The sequence below is a fragment of the Brachyhypopomus gauderio genome, unplaced genomic scaffold, assembly GCF_052324685.1.
Source record: "Brachyhypopomus gauderio isolate BG-103 unplaced genomic scaffold, BGAUD_0.2 sc72, whole genome shotgun sequence".
Classification (NCBI taxonomy): Eukaryota; Metazoa; Chordata; class Actinopteri; order Gymnotiformes; family Hypopomidae; genus Brachyhypopomus; species Brachyhypopomus gauderio.
This window is the reverse complement of record NW_027506893.1, coordinates 1,255,260-1,275,000: the sequence shown is the minus strand read 5'-3', so window position 1 is coordinate 1,275,000 and position 19,741 is coordinate 1,255,260. Positions and strand designations below refer to the sequence as shown.

Sequence of the window (19,741 nt, the reverse complement as noted above, 5' to 3'; positions counted from 1 at the left end):
AAATTCACCAAGCTCCGCATGGACATGATGAGATTTCAGGCCCACTGTAGAGGTCATCTCACCAGGTACACGACACCTCAGTGAGCACCAGCACTGCCACAAATCACTGACCGCTTGACTGATTTGAGTATTCTATATTCGTAAAGTAAAAGTTTATAACATAGAAAAGAAATCCACTTAAAACCAGGCAATTCCTAAAATTCTCCTGCATTACTGAACCTACACAGATAACACCAATATCGTCACACCAATTTCATGTTAAATTCAATTGATCTTCAATTCATGGCTTTAAAGAGTTCAAATAAAGTTTCTAGTGTCTAGTGTCTCAACTGCATGCCTCATAGCAACACTTTTTAGCAACAAATTCCAACAGAAGTTAATTTAACTCTGCTGTGTTTACTATGTAGACATAAACTGTAGGTCTGACTAATCTTCTAAACTTCTTCCTGCTGGCATTTAGGAAACGGTTTATTCAAAAGCGTGTAAACCTAATTAAGTTCCGCTCCACTGTCCGGATCGTTGTCTGCTGCAAACGCTACATCAGGGTAGGTGGTCTGTTAACATGAGACTTATCTATCTACATTTCTGCTCTTATTACTGCTGAGATCAGTATCATTAATACGCTTTTTATCCATCTGAAACCCAAAATAATGATCTATAACCTGCTGCTGAGCCCACTGATGTTCATTTTGATATTTGAGCTCAGCTTTTTGTTTTTGTGCTTGTTTCAGGAAAACCTTCTTGAATCAAGGAAGGCAGAGGAGGAGAGAAGAAGGCTGGAAGCTGTAAGCAGTTTTACTTTCACTTTCATTAGATGGCGGTAGAGCCTACTGCCATATTGTGTACTGCAGTTTGTCAAGATATGCTGTGTTATATGACAGGAAGCGGTCCAGATGTGGCTTTAATACTTACTCTGTTGTGATGATGCTCTAAGGAGTCTGCACAGTTACCAAACAACAAAAAATATGAGAACCACTCTGACTCATTGTGAGCAGGAATTATTGGGAGAACAACGCTTAAGCAGGGAACATATCTAAAGGTGCCTGTGTAAGCACCTTGACATGAAGTCTCTAACGTCTTTAGGAACGAGCCAGTCGAGAGGTGATGAACGTCTCCAAACTGGTGATTCCTGCAGAACTGGGAGGACTGCTGCAGGCCACAGCAGGTGACTCACACAGACTCACTCAGACTCACACAGACTCACTCAGACTCACTCAGACTCACTCAGATTCACACAGATTCACACAGACTCACTCAGACTCACACAGACTTACTCAGATTCTCTCAGACTCACTCAGATTCACACAGATTCACACAGACTCACTCAGATTCACTCAGACTCACACAGACTCACTCAGATTCACTCAGACTCACACAGACTCACTCAGACTCACACAGACTCACTCAGACTCACTCAGATTCACACACACTCACTCAGACTCACACAGACTCACTCAGACTCACACAGACTCACTCAGACTCACTCAGATTCACTCAGACTCACTCAGATTCACTCAGACTCACTCAGACTCACTCAGACTCACTCAGACTCACTCCGACTCACACAGACTCAGACACACACACTCACACAGACTCAAACACTCATTCAGACTCACAGACTCACTCAGATTCACTCAGATTCACTCAGATTCACAGACTCACACAGACTGACTCAGATTCACTCAGACTCACAAAGACTCACTCAGACTCAGACTCACACACTCATTCAGACTCACACACTCATTCAGACTCACACAAACTCACTCAGACTCATTTTTAGAAGAACAAAGATTTTAGATGAACAAAGGCTTTAGAAGCCTCAGGGGGTCCATGTGACATGGTCTTTATCCAGTGTTTGTGGTCTTTCAGGATCACTGGTGTTTGTGGTCTTTCATGATCACTGGTGTTTGTGTGCAATGTCAGAAAGAGGTTGTGGATATCTCAGCATATCTATATTCCACACACAGCAGTAGCTTAACATGCCTAATATAGTCATGACCTGTACTTTTGGCATGGAAAGAATCAAGGGAGTTTGCGATCAATAAAGTGGCCTTGTTCTGAAATAACATGACCTGAACAACTTCGACAAAGTCGAAACTTTTGGAATGAACAATTCTGGCCATTTTCAGTGAGGAAACAGAGCTGGGGTTTTTTTTCCACATATCTCTCAGGAATCAGGGGCGATCAATAAATCATCCACATAAAGAATTACAGTGCTGCCAGGTATAAGTTACAACTGAGCTAAGCTATGACTGATTTGGAACTATGGGAGCTTTCTGCTGTACCGCAAAAAATTAACAGCGCATAAGCCTTGTTATCATATGCCAGGTACCATTAGATTCTTAACCAATAGGCGAGGACAATTCACTGGTGGAACTACAACCAAACATTCCTTTAATTAATTGATTGTGTCAGCCAATCCGTGATCAGCCTCAGGGTACTGGAGGTCACAAAGGGTTGAAATCACACTTAAGAGAAATGTAAGTATGTTTCGCTTTCATAAATAAAACCCTTTGGCCCCCACAACCACTCTGGGTGAAAAGGCAGGAGAGGGTGTGTTTTCACATCTATATCCAAGCTGGAGACTGGAGTAATGCAGGCTGATTTATAATATGGTGACTGACTGTGTCATACAGCATCTATCCTAAACAAGAGAAGAGAATACTGACTTTCCCTCTGGGATTAATAAAGTTCAATCTAATCTCTAACCAGGGACGTATTGCTGCCCAGTCATCATCTGTTTCAGTAAATGGATCTTGTGGACAGGAACCAGCAAACCTCAAACAAATCTAGCTGCTCTGCCTAACTGCACAACAAGAAAAATGCTTTACATGTTAGAAAGAGCAATAGATTCTCATCTAGAAAACTATTTTGATTCTTAACATCTTAACAAACTTAACATCTTGTTGACTAAGGGGAAAGAGAAGTATGATGCAAAAGCTCCCGGGGCATTCCCAGCTCAAAAATATGGATCCATGTAACCTTTGTTTTAAAAGCATGGATCTATAATGTCTCATGAGAAGTAATAATCATGATGAGAGGTACCAACATTTGTACCACCAAAAGCCAATTGGGGCAAACTGGGCATTCAAGCTAATTTTAGACATTTTACGCTTCATGACCAAGTAAATCTCAGCCCAGCAAATTATTGGGCATGTTGTCAAAATCAGAAACTTATGTTGTAAGGTATTCTTATGCAATTTGGTAGGCACTGGAATACTGTATTGTATTATAATACTGAAATACTACTATATTATAAACCCATGTTAACTCAAGCATTTAATTAAAGTTGGGGCTCATGAACATTGAAAGCAAAGGATAGTCATCCCATTCTTGACCATTTCTGGAGTTATTAACTATGAATGAAAGTTGCTGGTGTGATATGTAGTCCCCCCTGTGTGAGCTCTGGAGGATTTACAGCCCAGTGACATAACTGGCCACAGTTCAACATTACCCATCATTCATAGTTTGGCCTCCTGCCTCTCCCGCCTCTCCCTCCTGTTCTGTGACCTCCTCTGCCATTCAATTTTCTCTACAGCCGCTTTGATGCACAGGGAGCTGCACTGGAACTTCTGCTGAATCATTTCCTCCCTCTCTCTATCAGCTGGTTTTCACCATGGTTTATCCTCCCATCCAGTGGAAGAAGGTTTGGCTTGTTTTCTCTATTGGTGGTAAAAGTCTCTCAGTGAGAGGGATTTTGGTGTATTTCTCTTGCGCTTTGCAGTCTTTACACCTGCCTGGTGAGAGACTGTTTGCTGCAGCCTATCAAATTTGTCTACAGGTCTTAGTCATACAACATGAACCTTGACCTTTTCCCAGTGTGAAGTGACCAGCAAAGCTGCTTCTAAATGACACATGAGGTCATCCTATCGTAACGTGGATTATCAGCGTCTCTTTGAACTGTCATTCCAGTTTAATCTCAGTCCTTCTTAATCCATAGACAGTATCAGGTTCCACTCTCGATGTGTGGGGTTGTTCGTGTACAGGTTAGCCAGTTCAGTGCTGATATTTCTCATGTTAATCCAAGGATTAGACGTCTTTGTTCAGTTTACTCATCTATGAGGATGTGAATGGAAGGTAGACATATAGGAGTGCGTCTCTGCCATCTTCACTGACATTTAGTTTTGGGAAATACAAGAGAGGTGGAATGAAGTGGAATGAAGCATTGTGGGACTGAGACCTGGTGACTGTCCCTCGTTTGTTGACTATTGAAGGGCTTGTCTTCTTCTTCATCATCATCATCTTGTGGATGATGTAATAGATGGAGCAGGATGTGATGGAACGGGGCAGGTCTAAACCATCTACTATAGGCTTTAGTCTTATGTTTACTGATCTCTGTTGACAGCCTCTAACCAATCTAGGTGATTCATTTATGCTGAGATCCTAACCCTCACTCTCTGAGTAAAACTGTAGCCCATCTTCTTTCTTTACTTATTTATGCTGGGACCCTTACCTGCTTTTTATCAGATCTTAGAATGATGGAAACCTGCTACTAAAGGCCTGTGGAAGATATTAGTGTTCTTTTAGCACCACTTCAGACATAAACCTTTAAAGCCCTTAACCTGGGTGTTGTCACGCTTCATTGGTCATCAGAGACAAAAGAAGACTCAGCCAATTGATTATTGGACGTGGTAATTCTGGAAGTGATCAATGTAGAAATGGTCAATCTGAAAGCGATCAATGTAGAAGTGGTTAATCTGAAAGTGATCAATGTAGAAGTGGTCAATCTGGAAGTGACCGATGCTTGGACAAGCTTTACTGTTGTGTAACGATGGTACATTTCTAATCTTTGCAAAGTTACTAAGTTGAAAACCATATTCCTGTCCTAGAAACATTATTTGCATGAATATCTTCAAATTAGAATCTGGAATCCTTAATTTCACCAAAATCTTTAACTGTTAAAAATTGTTTAAATTAATTTTAAGACCGTCAAGGTTTATTTCATAATTTTAAAGAATGGTTACTCCTGGCTACCTGAGGGCCTAATAACAATACCTCTGTAGAGATAAAGTTCCTACACAGTTGTATTTTTATACAGTTATCAATAATATTGAGCTGATTTTTGTACTCTGGTTTGGCTGAGCCATATAAAAGAATGTCATCCACATAGCAGTTTTAAAAATTATTTAGCACTGAGGTAGCATATAAAAAGAAAAAAATCAATGGCCCAAAAACAAATGCTTGTGGGATACCAAAACTAATGTTGGTGTATTCTCATCATTTATGTTCAGATAGATGTTTAAATACTGGTGGCATGTCTTAAAGAAAGTGTATAGGCAATGAATCTAGTAAGCAAGTGGATAATCAGTAGTATTCAGCCTGTTTGGTAGGTTGTAAGGACTTAAACATAAACATAACATAAAACATAAAACCATAAACATAATTATTAAACCAGCCCCCTGCATATTCATCCCCTATTCATCCACAGTACTGGTAGTGAAATCAATTGTGTGTGTGCTTAAAAGTGGTACACTAAAGTGTGTGTGTGTGTGTGTGTGTGTGTGTGTGTGTGTGTGTGTGTGTGTGTGTGTGTGTGTGTGTGTGTGTGTGTGTGTGTGTGTGTAGCTGGTAAGGAGGTTCATTCAGACTGCCTGGCTCTGGTTCAGGCACCAAGAATACAGGTGGACCCTCAACTCACGCTTCCTCTGGATATCAACAACTATCTAATGACCAAATACATTCGCTCCAACTTCCGGGTAAGAATCCCTATGCAGACACACACACAGACACCGCACACAGACACACACACAGACACCGCACACAGACACACACACAGACACACACACAGACACACACACACACACTATTCCTGTTCTGGTCCGTCCCTTGTGTTTCGTAACTGATGGTAACTCATCTTCAGGCACTGTGGCTTCATTCCTGAATGACCTGTTTAAATGGGGTGGATGATGTGTGAATATTGTTCTGCCTGTTCATGGTCATGAGCAGTATCAGTATTTAATAATATAAGCAATATTTAATTATTTGCTAGTGCATTTATGGTATAAATGCATTTTAAGTTTCTATATATTTCCTGCTCTTTGATCAAAACCAGGTCTCTCACACACACACACACACACACACACACTGGACAGAACTATACTAAAACTATACCAATCATGTGTATATAGGAGCTGCAGTTTGGAATGCTGACCACACCTCTACAAGCTTCTCTGACCCGTCTGGATGACCTTAAACAAGACGCCGTTGATGTATTTTTACTGGTAAAACTTCATTACCCACAACCCCCTTATGTTTGCTGCATGTTTGGGTTTTGTGTGATAATTGACAGGGTGATTGTCTCCTGGGTTAATCAACTTTTATAGATCTTGCGTTTCATGGGGGACCCGAACCTGAATGGCGCTCAGGAAAACCTATTTGGGAATTACATCATCCAACGAGGCCTGGCCACACCACCAATCAGGGATGAGATATTGGCTCAGGTAGCCAATCAAGTGTGGCGAAATGAAAACCAGCGCAATGCAGAGAGAGGCTGGTTGCTGATGGCAGCTTGCTTGAGTTCCTTTGCCCCCAGTGAGAAGTTGGAGAAATATCTGCTGAAGTAAGACAACAATCTGTCACATTTACCCAAGTACACTCATAGAGCATTTTACACCCTTGCAGAAAATAGAGCAAAACTCTTGTTCCACAATACATCAATATTGATGTATTGACTTGGTCAGTCAGACTTGGTTACCATTACAGACCCCCTTATCTGGAGCAGCTAACATTTTTGCCAGTGAGTCAGTATGTTCTGTAGAAATTGAACCCATGACCTTAGAGTTACCAGCACCATGCTCTGCTCTGGTAGCAATCTGGTACGATTGTAAAGCTGCTTTGTGACAGTGTGTGTTGTGAAAAGCGCTATATAAATAAATTTGACTTTGACTTTGGTAGGGGAACTCCAGGGTTCTCTACTAGGTCAGACTAGGGTATCTTCATTGGTGCCCCATATAGCCAACTGGAACTGCAGAAAGGGGGCTGTACTTGTATATTTAGCTTTCTTATCAATATCTGAATCTGGGCTGACTCTGGATTCCTTATCTGGGTCACATCTCATCTGTCTCTCCCTCTCTGCACTCACACATCCAACCCCACACTCCTCCATCCATCCCCACCCTCCGCAGGTTTGTGTCGGACTACGCCCCGGACGGCTTCAAGGCGGTGTGTCAGCACAAGCTGCTCCAGGCGGGACAGAAGGCAGCGCTGGTCCCGGGGGCAGCACGGACCTACCCGCTGACCCTCCTGGAGTGGACGGCCAACCGCAAGAGGGCCCGCATGGTGCTTCACGTGCACTGCTCCGACGGTACGCTGGGGGGGGGGGTCAGGGAGAATGTGGGCGGAGCCACGCCTGACCCGTTCCCAAACAGCTGTAGGCTCGTTTTCACCGTGGCACGGAAACTTGCTTACCTTTTAATGAGTGAGATCGAGTCAGTGAGATGGACCTCAGGGTGCCATGGACATCAGGACGGGCACCGATCTCCGCTCCTCTCCTTCCTGGAACACTTCCTCTCCTAGTTTTTCATCCCCTTATCTTTCTCCTCTCAGTCTCTCTTCTTTCATCAGATCTCTTTGTCTTTGGCTTGTATTCTCTCTGCTGCTGTCTGTCCATCCCTCTTTCTCTATTTCCTCTTTCACCTTCTCCTTTCTCCCCATCCCATCTCTCTCTCTCTCTCTCTCTCTCTCTCTCTCACATTGTTTTCCTCCTTTCTTTCCTTCCTCCATATTTCTCTTCTCTTGCCTCATATGCTCACTCTTTCTGTGTGTGTATTTGTGTGTGTGAGTGCAAGTGTGTGTGTGTGTGTGAGCATGTGTATGAGCCGAGTTTAGCTTTTTTCATTTCCCTTTGCCTTATTAAACACAAACGTGTGTGTGTGTGTGTGTGTGTGTGTGTGTGCATGTGTGTGTGATTGGGTGTGTGTGTGTGTGTGTGTGTGTGTGTGTGTGTGTGTGTGTGTGTGTGTGTGTGTGTGTGTACATGTGTGATTGGGTGTGTGTGTGTGTGTGTGTGTGTGTGTGTGTAGGAGTCTCTTTCCTGTGTCCTGTCCACTCCTGGACCAGTGGTGAAGACCTTGCGTGTGACGTTCTCCAGCACAGGTTAGTGTTGTCTCCTCAGCTGCTTGCACCAAAGTTTCCCTCACAATTCAGAAGAGCAGCCGTGTTGTCCACACAGGGGCGTGTCTTCAGAGAGCAGACGCGGTTGGTCGGTGCTGATGAGAGAGCCGGGCCAGTGGGTGGAGCTTGAGGGCCATGACTACGTGATGGACTTGATGTGTGACATCGAGCTGCCAGCCGACTTCCCCAAACAAAAGACTTACTTCATCATCTCCATGCAGGACCCCAGCAGGGTCCGGCCCAACGCTAGCATGTAGGCTCACCTGTGCCTGTGTTGAGAAGTAACTTCCATTTAGTAGCTTGTGGCTGGTTTGCTAAGTTTGTTCGTGGGTGTTTTTTGCGTGTCTGCAGAAGTCTGTTCGGCAGTGGATTTGACGAGGACGAAGACACTCCTCTCTCGTACGCGAATCCATCCAGCGCCATTTCAACCAGAAGTCTGCCTATGCCTGAACGCCACTACAGTCAAGGTAACACACACACACACACACACACACACGCGTGTTGTCCACTTCAGTCAGTGACAGTGGGGTCGGAGACAAGTGTAGATCGTAGTTGTGTGGACGCATATGCTGAGGAGTGCGAGATTTATTCAGGGTAAATCAACAGAGTCATGGTCACAGCCCAGGGTCAGACGTGACACCTGCAGACCGGAGTTGGACTTCCAAACCCCTCACTGCTCAAAAACATTATTATTATTATCCATCTGTCCACTTTTCTGGGTCCAGGTACGGGGGCAGTAGCCTAATCTAAGAGGTCCAGGTTTCCTTCTCCCCAGCACCTCTTCTAGCTCTTCTGGGGGGATACAGAGGAGATATAATCTCTCCAGCATGTCCTGGGTCTTCCCAGGGTCAATAATGATAACAGTATTATCATTCGTATTATCATCACTATATGTTGTTAGAATTAGTAGTAATAGTATATTTTTTGTAGTATTATAATTTAATGCTTTATTACATTTTGTGGTTGTTGTTATTATTGATATTTTATGAAATTAGCTTTTTTAGCTTCTCCATATTTAAAACTAGTAATAATAATAATAATAAGAATATATGGCTTTTCTTTTGGTTTGTGTGTGTGTGTGTGTGTGTGTGTGTGTGTGTGTGTGTGTGTGTGTGTGTGTGTGTGTGTATGTGTGTGTGTGTGTGTGTGTGTCTCCCACTGTCTGGCAGGATCAGATCCATCCTTTGATGGAGCTCAGAGAGGGATGGATGGATACCTGGACAGCCTTTTCGATCCTGTACTGTCAGAAGGATCTGGGGTATGAAAACACCTGATCCACTAACACCTGATCCACTAACACCTGATCCACTGACATCCTGATCCACTGACATCCTGATTCACTCTAACATGCACACACACATTTATACAGAGGTACACTAACACCTGATCCACTAACACCTGATCCACTAACACCTGATCCACTGACATCCTGATTCACTAACACCTGATCCACTAACACCTGATTCACTCTAACATGCACCCACACATTCATACAGAGGTACACTAACACCTGATCCACTGACATCCTGATTCACACTATCATGTTCACACACACATTCATACAGAGGTACACTAACACCTGATCCACTGACATCCTGATTTACTCACATGTCCCTATATGCAGATTCTGATTCTGATTTGTTATTATCATTGTAACAAGTACATTGTAAAGTGCAGCCCTTTACAGTGCACGTATAAAACTTATAAGAAACTATAAAAAGAGAAATGTGGCACTCCTGAGGTGTTATGGAAGCCCAGATTGCTTTGACTGCAGCCTTCAGCTCGTCTGCATTGTTGGGCCTGGTGTGTCTCCTCTTCCTCTTGACAATACCCCATAGACTCTCTATGGAGATTATGTCACACACATTTGCTGGCCAGTCAAGCACAGTGATACTGTGGTTATTAAACCAGGTATTGGTACTTTTGGCAGTGTTGACAGGTGCCAAGTCCTGCTGGAAAATGAAATTTCCATCTCCAAAAAGCTTGTTGGCAGAGGGAAGCATGAAGTGCTTGGTAGAAGCTGAATTTGGCAGCAGATGACATGGCTCCTCAAACCATCACTGATTGTAGAAACTCCACACTAGACCTCAATCAGCTTGGATTGTGTGTCTCTCCACATAATTCTCTCTTGGGAGTCTTTACCCATGAGGCCCGGCCGGGCACAGCCCGAAGGAGACACATGGGTCCACTCTCCCATGGGCCCACCACCTGTGGGAGAGGTAGTACTCGGAGTTTGATGCATTGTGGACTGGGCTGTGGCCTAAGGCAAAAGAGGGAAGCCTGGGCCTCTTTGCTTAGGCTACTGACCCTGTGACCCAAACACGGATAAGCGGATATGGATGGATGGATGGATGGACTTTCATCTGAAAACACCACCTTAAACCTACGCCTGCTGGTGTAGGTCCACTCTGTTATATCAAGGCCAAAGTTAGCCACACTGATTTATTTTTCTAGCTGTGAATAGGAGGATGGCTGCTGTATTCTGTATGAGTTTCTATAGGGACTTATAAGAGCATCCAATTAAAAGACCATTACAGTAGCCCAATTTTGATGAGACAAAAGCGTGAACCAGTTTCTCTGCATCTGATGAGAAAGATAAATGTCTCAGCTTGGCAATATTATTTAAATGAGAAAGTGATATTAGTGACATTGCATATGTGTGTGTCAAATGAAAGATCAGAATCAATAGTGACACATAATCTTTTTTTCGGTAGATTTAGGTATTACTGAAAAGCCATCTAGGGTAATATCAAATAAAATTTCTTTTGCACCTTTGGGTTCAAGAAGTAACACTTCAGTCTTATCAAAATTTAGAATAAGAAAATTAGATGCCATCCTGTTTTTTAAATCCTGAAATATTGACATGATCTGGATTAGAGGTGATATAAACAACTGGGTGTCATCTGCATAGCAATGGAAGCTAATACCACACGTATGAAATGTTTGGCTCAAAAACCAGACTGCAATAATTTGGGGGCATGATCATAAGAGTTGTGAAGAATCTTCCTCCAGAAATGATTTGAGGATGTAGCTTAAGCTCAGAGAAAGGTTCATGATAGTGACCAAAGGTAGTATACTAATAGGTGGTGCTTCTTTGAGTAGACGAGGTGGGATAGCTGTCACTGTACAGCCCCTGACCCCTCCCCTTTGGGCGTGTGTTTATGTCGTCCACGTGTAGATGTGATGTGTCTCGAGGCAGAAGCAGCAGAAGGGTGGAATTATTAGATCCTTAAAATATATTTAAAGTCCATCACAACAGAAGGTCAAAACAGCCTGCGAAACAAAAATGTGCAATAGCGCTACAATCACAATTCACAGCACAGCAGAGTAGGTGTGTCAGTAGGTGGGGTTGAGTAAATGAGTAGGTGTGTCAGTAGGCGGGGTTGAGTAAACGAGTAGGTGTGTCAGTAGGTGGGGTTGAGTAAAAGAGTAGGTGTGTCAGTAGACGGGGTTGAGTAAATGAGTAGGTGTGTGTGTAGGTGGGGTTGAGTAAATGTGTAGGTGTGTCAGTAGGTGGGGTTGAGTAAATGAGTAGGTGTGTCAGTAGGCAGGGTTGAGTAAATGTGTAGATATGTCAGTAGGCGGGGTTGAGTAAATGAGTAGGTGTGTCAGTAGGCAGGGTTGAGTAAATGTGTAGGTGTGTCAGTAGGCGGGGTCGAGTAAATGAGTAGGTGTGTCAGTAGGCAGGGTTGAGTAAATGTGTAGATATATCAGTAGGCGGGGTTGAGTAAATGAGTAGGTGTGTCAGTAAGCGGGGTTGAGTAAATGAGTAGGTGTGTCAGTAGGTGGGGTTGAGTAAATGTGTAGGTGTGTCAGTAGATGGAGGATTGTGAGCGAGGGAGTGTCTTTGTGGGGGTGTCTGGGAGCTATTCTTCTCTCACTTACCCTATTAGATCACGATAGCGCAACAATTCTCAATAGACAATAGACAATTCTCGACGTGCGCAGTTATACGCTCAAGCACCATTTAGGCATACAGTCGTTAAGAGCTCATAAACTGCTGTAGGTTTCAGTACTATGGTCAAAGTGCTCTCTCTCTCTCTCTCTCTCTCTCTCTCTCTCTCTCTCCCTCTCCCTCTCCCTCTAGGACATGGATGTGTCTGTTTTGTCTGGTAAGATGAAGGGAGCAGGGGGTGTTGGTGGTGATCAACCCTCTACCAGTGGCTCTTACTCAGCAGCTCTGCAACCAGGAGGTAAAACACACACACACACACACACATATGCACATATACACACATATACAGAGACATGCGTGCACACATACACACGTACGCACATGCTAATATGGAACCACCGCCATGCCTTACCTAATTAACCTCTGTGTGTGTTTATATGTGTGTGTGCATGTGTGTCTGTCTGTCTTCATGTGTGTCTGCATGTCTAACCCTGTCTGCATGTGTGTCTGCGTGTGTGTGTGTCTGCGTGTGTCTAACCCTGTCTGCGTGTGTGTGTCTGTGTGTGTCTAACCCTGTCTGCGTGTGTGTCTACGTGTGTCTATCCCTGTCTATGTGTGTGCGTCTGTGTGTGTGCATCTGCGTGTGTCTAACCCTGTCTGCGTGTGTGTGTCTGCGTGTGTCTAACCCTGTTTGCGTGTGTGCGTCTGCGTGTGTGCGTCTGCGTGTGTCTAACCCTGTCTGCGTGTGTGCGTCTGCGTGTGTCTAATCATGTCTGCGTGTGTGTGTGTGTGTGTGTGTCTCTGCAGCAGTGAAGGTGCTCCCGTCCATGCCTGTGGTGCCAGTCGTGCATGGTGTTGCCACGGTTCCTCCTACTCCAGGTAGCATCATCATCAACACATCAAATGTGACCCAACCACTGGGCCTCGTGATGGGTCTCCACCCAGATCGACAACGTCCTTAATGTTTCACAGATAAAAACGTCTCTCGCTTCTCACAGATTTATTCTCACCAAATATCTCACATCACACAGATTCATGCTCACTACATCTCTCACGTCTCACAGATTCACGCTCACTACATCTCTCACATCTCACAGATTCACGCTCACTACATATCACGTCTCACAGATTCACGCTCACTACATCTCACGTCTCACAGATTCACGCTCACTATATCTCTCACGTCTCACAGATTCACGCTCACTACATCTCTCACTTCTCACAGATTCACACTCACTACATCTCTCACTTCTCACAGATTCACACTCACTACATCTCTCACGTCTCACAGATTCACACTCACTACATCTCTCACGTCTCACAGATTCACACTCACTACATCTCTCGTGTCTCACAAATTCACACTCACTACATCTCTTGTGTCTCAGATTCACACTCACTACATCTCTTGTGTCTCACAGATTCATGCTCACTACATCTCTCACTTCTCACAGATTCACACTCACTACATCTCTTGTGTCTCACAGATTCACACTCACTACATCTCTCACTTCTCACAGATTCACACTCACTACATCTCTCACTTCTCACAGATTCCCACTAACTACATCTCTTGTATCTCACAGATTCACACTCACTACATCTCTCACTTCTCACAGATTCACACTCACTACATCTCTTGTGTCTCACAGATTCATGCTCACTACATCTCTCACTTCTCACAGATTCACACTCATTACATCTCACGTCTGACAGATTCACACTCACTACATCTCTCACTTCTCACAGATTCACTCACTACATCTCTCACTTCTCACAGATTCACACTCATTACATCTCTCACTTCTCACAGATTCACACTAACTACATCTCTTGTGTCTCACAGATTCACGCTCACTACATCTCTTGTGTCTCATAGATCCACAAACTCTTATGGCTCAGCAGCAACAAGCCATCATCAACCAGCAAGCTGTCATAATGGTACGTAGATGGTTGGTGTGGTTGTGTAGTGGGTAAAAGTCCTGGGGTTCAGTCTTCTGGGCACACTGCACCAATAAGAGTTCTTTGGCAAGACTCCAAACACTACAGTGCCTAATTTTGTAACACAACTTAAATTGTAAGTGGCTCTATATAAGAGTGACAGGCTTAATGCATAAATGTAAAAATGCTATGTGAGTGTTAGGAGAATACTGCCCAAACTATAGTATGTCTGTTCCTCTTCCCAAGTTTTATCTTCTGAATCATCATGTAATATTCATTTACTCTTCTATTGAATTTTATTGTATTGCTTTCTTTGCAACTTCAATTATGATTAAAGAAGTGATCCGGTGGTAGTCATGGTCATGGTGGTTAGGGAACTGGTCTTGTGGCCGCAGGGTCATAGGTTCGATTCCCAGGCCTGAGGCCATGACTGAGGTGCCCTTGAGCAAGGCACCTAACCCCAACTGCTCCCCAGGTGCCGGGCTAGGGCTGCCCACCGCTCTGGGCACGTGTGATCCACAGCCCCCTAGTAATCACTAGTGTGTGTGTGTGTGTGTGTGTGTGTGTGTGTGTGTGTGTGTTCTAACTGCACAGATGGGTAAAATTGGAGGACAAATTTTGATTGTGGTGAAAAATATGGCACATTTACAAAAGAAAGCTGAAGATTCATTGACATTTGTCACAAATTGCATAATAGAGCAAACAGACACACTCCAAACCTAAGCCGCCTGTCTGACTAAATGACCTCAGAAGCTATTGTGATTCTGCATGTAACACCAGCCCTTACACAATTCTGAAGCTGATTCAGTGCTGCCACCTGCTGGCTGTACTGCAGTATCTCAACCCCTCTGTCGCGTCTCCCTCGTGCAGGCACAGCAGATGACGATGCAGGCCATGGCCATGGTGAGCAGCCCCGTCTCCAGTCCGCCCACCAGCCCGCCCCCGACCCCCTACAGCGCCGTGCCGCCCAGCCCGTACCCCGCTCTCCCCCCTAGTCCCTATGCCCACGTCTCACCGTCCCCCTACGTGAGGCCCCTCGTCAGCCCCTATGCGGCCGCCGCTCCCACCGGACCCCTTCCGTCCAGCTTGGTCCGTCCTGAGGAGCCGGGTGGGCCTGGTGCGATCGGCCCACTGAAGACTCCGCAGCCACGCCGCTCAACACAGGTTAGGCAAAAATAAATCAAACATTACTACAGTGATTGCAAAACTGCTGCTTTAACCTTAATGTAGCTTCACTGTCATCGTGTAATATGATGAGCAGGTGAAGTTAAAGTAATTGTGATCAATTAATTCATCAATTAACTAATTAGTGAATACATTCATTCCTTATTGGACTGGTTCATTGGACTGTGTTGCTTTGCGACTGTATAATTAGATGGTTTGAATAGCAGTAGAAGGCAAAATGTACTGTCATCTCTGTATATATGCATTTTACCATATATATACTTATATATACTCTGTATATATACTTTTTACCTTCAAGGCTAAAACATCTAAGGGGGCTTTACACAAGGAAATAATACCTACTACGCCAAAACCAATCACCATAGACAAAACGCCCTCCAAGAAACACGGTATGTCATCTCTTCATGCACATGTGTGCATATGTGTGTGTTTAAGTATGTCCAAATTTAGTGCATGTGTAGAAAATGTATGTGTGACTCTCTAGACAAGGGAGCACTCATAACCAGCTCAGAATGTGGTAGATGAATTGATGCCTGTTGGAAAGGTTTTTTTTACATATGTGAACTAGTTAATGGGACTAGCACTTGTCCCATGGTCTGCTTGGACTTGGATTTCACAGTAAAACACATTCGCCCGTCAGCAATATCAACTCAACACAGTTCCACCCAGTAATTTGACTAGAAGGACACTAACACGTTGCTCTGTCCCTTATTCTGTATATCTCCGTATGTTACCTTCTGTCCATGTCTCCATCTCTCTCTTACTGTCTCTCCGTCAGTCTCTTTCTATATCCTCTTTCTTCATCTACCCTTCTCTGTGTCCAAACACTGACTTGCAGAATTCTCACGCCTGAATATTGTTTAGTTCCTTACATGGACTTTGCATATTTTAATTTAATTAGTTTCTTCAATGCTTTTTAATTTATCTTGTGTTGTAAATGAAATCTTGTGGTGCGTGTTTGCTGTTCTGTCCATCAGCAGTAATCAGTGAGTGAGGGTTTTACAATTGTTGTAACATGGAAAGCTTGTAAGCAAGATATACCAGAGTTTTATCAGCAACTTCTCTCTCTTTCACTGTCTCTCTCAGCTCCTGTGGCTGTCTCATGTCTCTCTCTTTGACTGTCTCTCTGTGTCTCAGCTCCTGTGGCAGTCTCATGTCTCTCTCTTTGACTGTCTCTCTGTGTCTCAGCTCCTGTGGCTGTCTCATGTCTCTCTCTTTGACTGTCTCTCTGTGTCTCAGCTCCTGTGGCAGTCTCATGTCTCTCTCTTTGACTGTCTCTCTGTGTCTCAGCTCCTGTGGCTGTCTCATGTCTCTCTCTTTGACTGTCTCTCTGTGTCTCAGCTCCTGTGGCTGTCTCATGTCTCTCTCTTTGACTGTCTCTCTGTGTCTCAGCTCCTGTGGCTGTCTCATGTCTCTCTCTTTGACTGTCTCTCTGTGTCTCAGCTCCTGTGGCTGTCTCATGTCTCTCTCTTTGACTGTCTCTCTGTGTCTCAGCTCCTGTGGCAGTCTCAGGTCTCTCTCTTTGACTGTCTCTCTGTGTCTCAGCTCCTCTGGCAGTCTCATGTCTCTCTCTTTGACTGTCTCTCTGTGTCTCAGCTCCTGTGGCAGTCTCAGGTCCACCTCCTGCGACAGAAGTGGTGAAATACTCCATCTCTAACTCTGAGCACATAGTGCCCAGCCACAACATAAAGGACATCATCAAACAGTACCAGTCACCGCCACCTGAACCACCACATGACGCCAGAAGGTGTGTGTGTGTGTGTTTGTGTGTGTGTGTGTGTGTGTGTGTGTGTGTGTGTGTGTGTGTGTGTGTGTGTGCGCGCGAGACCCGACAAAGACGTAGACTAACACACACAATTAGATACAAACAGAACACGTGCAACACATCACGACGAGACAAGAAGCAGATCCCGTCATAACACAGATACATGTGGACATAAACACAGACACACACACCTGAGGGGAAAATTGGGGGCGTACCGTCACGCCTACGTTTCAGAAAGCATGATAACGTGGCAGAGGCCCGATGATCAGAGGGCCTCATTCATATGTGGCAGTAATTCTTTGGGAAGTTAAACTGTTTTCTGCTTTGTGTTGCTTTATAGGAGGGAGGGCAAAGTTTTTGTGAGGAAACATAACCCACACGACGAGGCCATGCAAATCCTGAAACCCCAGATGGAAAATCCCCCCCCTCCACAGGTGCTAAAATCAGAACACACTTTTCAAAAAGCATGCATATTTCCCATGATATCCAAAGCATCCTGCACAAGAAAATATTCTGAAATTGTGCATGTGTGTGTATGTGTGTGTATGTGTGTGTATGTGTGTGCATGTGTGTGTATGTGTGTGTATGTTTGTCTACAGAAACAAAAACCAGCCCCTTTAACTACACCTGGACAGCCGGGCCTCAAACCAACCAAGAGTTATAAGAAAAAAGCCCCAGAGCCTCCGTTAAATATTCCTCCACCAGGTCAGAGACACACACACACACACACTCACACACACTACACACACACACTACACACACACAAACACACACACACACTATACACACACAAACACACACACGTACAGTGAACAGAAAGACCACAGTTCAGACATTTAACTAATCTATACTCATGTTTATAATACGCAACGGTGTGTGTGTGTGTGTGTGTGTGTGTGTGTGTGTGTGTGTGTGTGTGTGTGTGTGTGTGTGTGTGTGTGTGTGTGTGTGTGTGTGTATGTGTGTGTGTGTGTGTGTGTATCCAGTGTCTAGAGATCTGCCTGTAGAATCTGAAACTATTCAAACGCAACTGTACTGCAGCACCTCTGAGGAACATTACACCTACACCAATGTACCATGGAAGCTGTACCTCAGGAAAGAGGTGTGTGTGTGTGTGTGTGTGTGTGTGTGTGTGTGTGTGTGTGTGTGTGTGTGTGTGTGTGTGTGTGTGTGTGTGTGTGTGTGTGTGTGTTTGTGTGTGTGTGTATGTGTGCGTGTGTGTTTTTCACTTATCCTCTTTATGTGGACCAAATGCATGAGGAACATGTATTGCAAAAACCCTTTCATTGAAAAAAAAGTTTCAGTTTTAGTTACCTGCCAAAAACATCAGTGTTAGTTAATCAGGTTAAAATTAAAGTCAGGTTTAAGCATAAGTGTATTGTGCCCTTCATTATTCAATTATTAAATCAGTACATTTAAAGTAGTTTTAATGTATGCACATGACCTTTTAAAGCTGAACATTTGAATTTAAAGCAGAAAATTACTCCTTTTAGGTGTTTTTCCCCAAAGACAGCGACAGCTGGAATCATCCGCTGGTGCTCGATGTGATATTCAAACAAGTAAGCGCGATACCGCCCCCATCTGTTATAGTAGTAGAATTACACAGGCATTGCTCTGAAGTCTGGTTTGAACACATATGGTCATTGGGTATATTATTTACTACTAACATCTCTTGTCCTACTAGTGGTCATGGATGAATGAGTTTTAATGTTTTCTCTGAGGGTTACTGTTCTGAAGTCCTTGTTTCTCCACTTTCTCTCTTTCATTCTCCCTCAGGTTGTTAGTGACACATTTTCAGAGGCCTGTGTGCGCATCACCAAAGAGGAGAGGCTGAAGATGAAAGCCTTGTTTGGTGAGTCAATCTCAAGTCCCAAGATGCTTTGCTAAGTTGTCACTGAAGTCCTCTGTATTAAAGAGGTTTCTTGTGTGTGTTGTGTGTGTGTGTGTGTGTGTGTGTGTGTGTGTGTGTGTGTGTGTGTGTGTGTGTGTGTGTGTGTGTGTGTGTGTGTGTGTGTGTGTGACAGTGCAACACAAAATAGAGCAGAATGCAGATGTTCAGGACGAGAGTGTAAAGAAGACCATTGTCACCGCTGCCCGGGAATCATGGGAGATTTATTTCTCTCGCCTTTATCCTGCTTCGGTGAGAACCAACCAGAAAAACAACAAGAAAAATGTCCTTGCATGCCAAGTGAAGGATCACATGACCACACGAGTATGTCAGCCACAGCATTTCAGGTCAATAGTGGCGTGCTGCAAACGAATTTTGTGCGTGTGAATACCGCAGGGCAGTGTGGGTACTGGAGTCCAGGTCCTGGCTGTGTCTCACTCCGGTATCAGACTGCTGAAGACCGTGAGAAGCAGCACCACTGCACCTGACTACTTCAGAGTGCTGCGTTCATACAGGTACAGTTCAGGACATCCATACTGCCTCCCCTGCACCACTTCATCTCACCAACTACTAGGAACTTGTTCAGTCCACACAAGATCTGGGGATTCTAATCAAATACAGTTAAATTACATTACAATCTGCCTGATAATTATGTTTATAGTTAAATGAGGGTATGATATCTCTCGTAGCAATGCTGCATAAGCAACGTAACTGCTGCAGACAGGGGACCGAACGACAGAAGAGGGAAACTAGACCAGATTCGGGATGAAAGGAGGAGGTGAAAAAGACAGATGGGCTTAGAAAAGGGAGTGGGTGATGCACATGTGGGAACTGCATTACAGACAATAAAACCAGACCTGCACCAGAGAGGATCATGGGCACAGGGACAAACACAGACAAAGGGACAGAGATTTTTACAGCACTGACAACAATGGGAACATGGACAGATCAGGAA

The 19,741-nt window shown here is 44.2% G+C and overlaps 1 protein-coding gene across 1 annotated transcript in view; it reads left to right on the top strand.

Moving 5' to 3' along the window:
- myo15ab (myosin XVAb) overlaps nt 1–19,741 on the top strand; it is a 48,909-nt gene that overhangs the window by 11,578 nt on the left and 17,590 nt on the right. The window contains exons 16-40 of the mRNA XM_076990048.1: nt 1–65; nt 461–545; nt 732–785; nt 1,084–1,165; nt 5,566–5,696; nt 6,129–6,221; nt 6,324–6,559; nt 7,125–7,303; nt 8,022–8,094; nt 8,171–8,365; nt 8,464–8,579; nt 9,282–9,370; nt 12,200–12,305; nt 12,815–12,886; nt 13,887–13,948; nt 14,819–15,112; nt 15,432–15,522; nt 16,730–16,880; nt 17,239–17,332; nt 17,498–17,603; nt 17,885–18,000; nt 18,392–18,457; nt 18,675–18,750; nt 18,923–19,038; nt 19,183–19,301. The exon at nt 1–65 is cut by the window's left edge and continues 111 nt beyond it. Of these exons, the coding sequence (XP_076846163.1) occupies nt 1–65; nt 461–545; nt 732–785; nt 1,084–1,165; nt 5,566–5,696; nt 6,129–6,221; nt 6,324–6,559; nt 7,125–7,303; nt 8,022–8,094; nt 8,171–8,365; nt 8,464–8,579; nt 9,282–9,370; nt 12,200–12,305; nt 12,815–12,886; nt 13,887–13,948; nt 14,819–15,112; nt 15,432–15,522; nt 16,730–16,880; nt 17,239–17,332; nt 17,498–17,603; nt 17,885–18,000; nt 18,392–18,457; nt 18,675–18,750; nt 18,923–19,038; nt 19,183–19,301 (2,867 nt within the window). The remainder of the gene's footprint in view (nt 66–460; nt 546–731; nt 786–1,083; nt 1,166–5,565; nt 5,697–6,128; nt 6,222–6,323; nt 6,560–7,124; nt 7,304–8,021; nt 8,095–8,170; nt 8,366–8,463; nt 8,580–9,281; nt 9,371–12,199; nt 12,306–12,814; nt 12,887–13,886; nt 13,949–14,818; nt 15,113–15,431; nt 15,523–16,729; nt 16,881–17,238; nt 17,333–17,497; nt 17,604–17,884; nt 18,001–18,391; nt 18,458–18,674; nt 18,751–18,922; nt 19,039–19,182; nt 19,302–19,741) is intronic.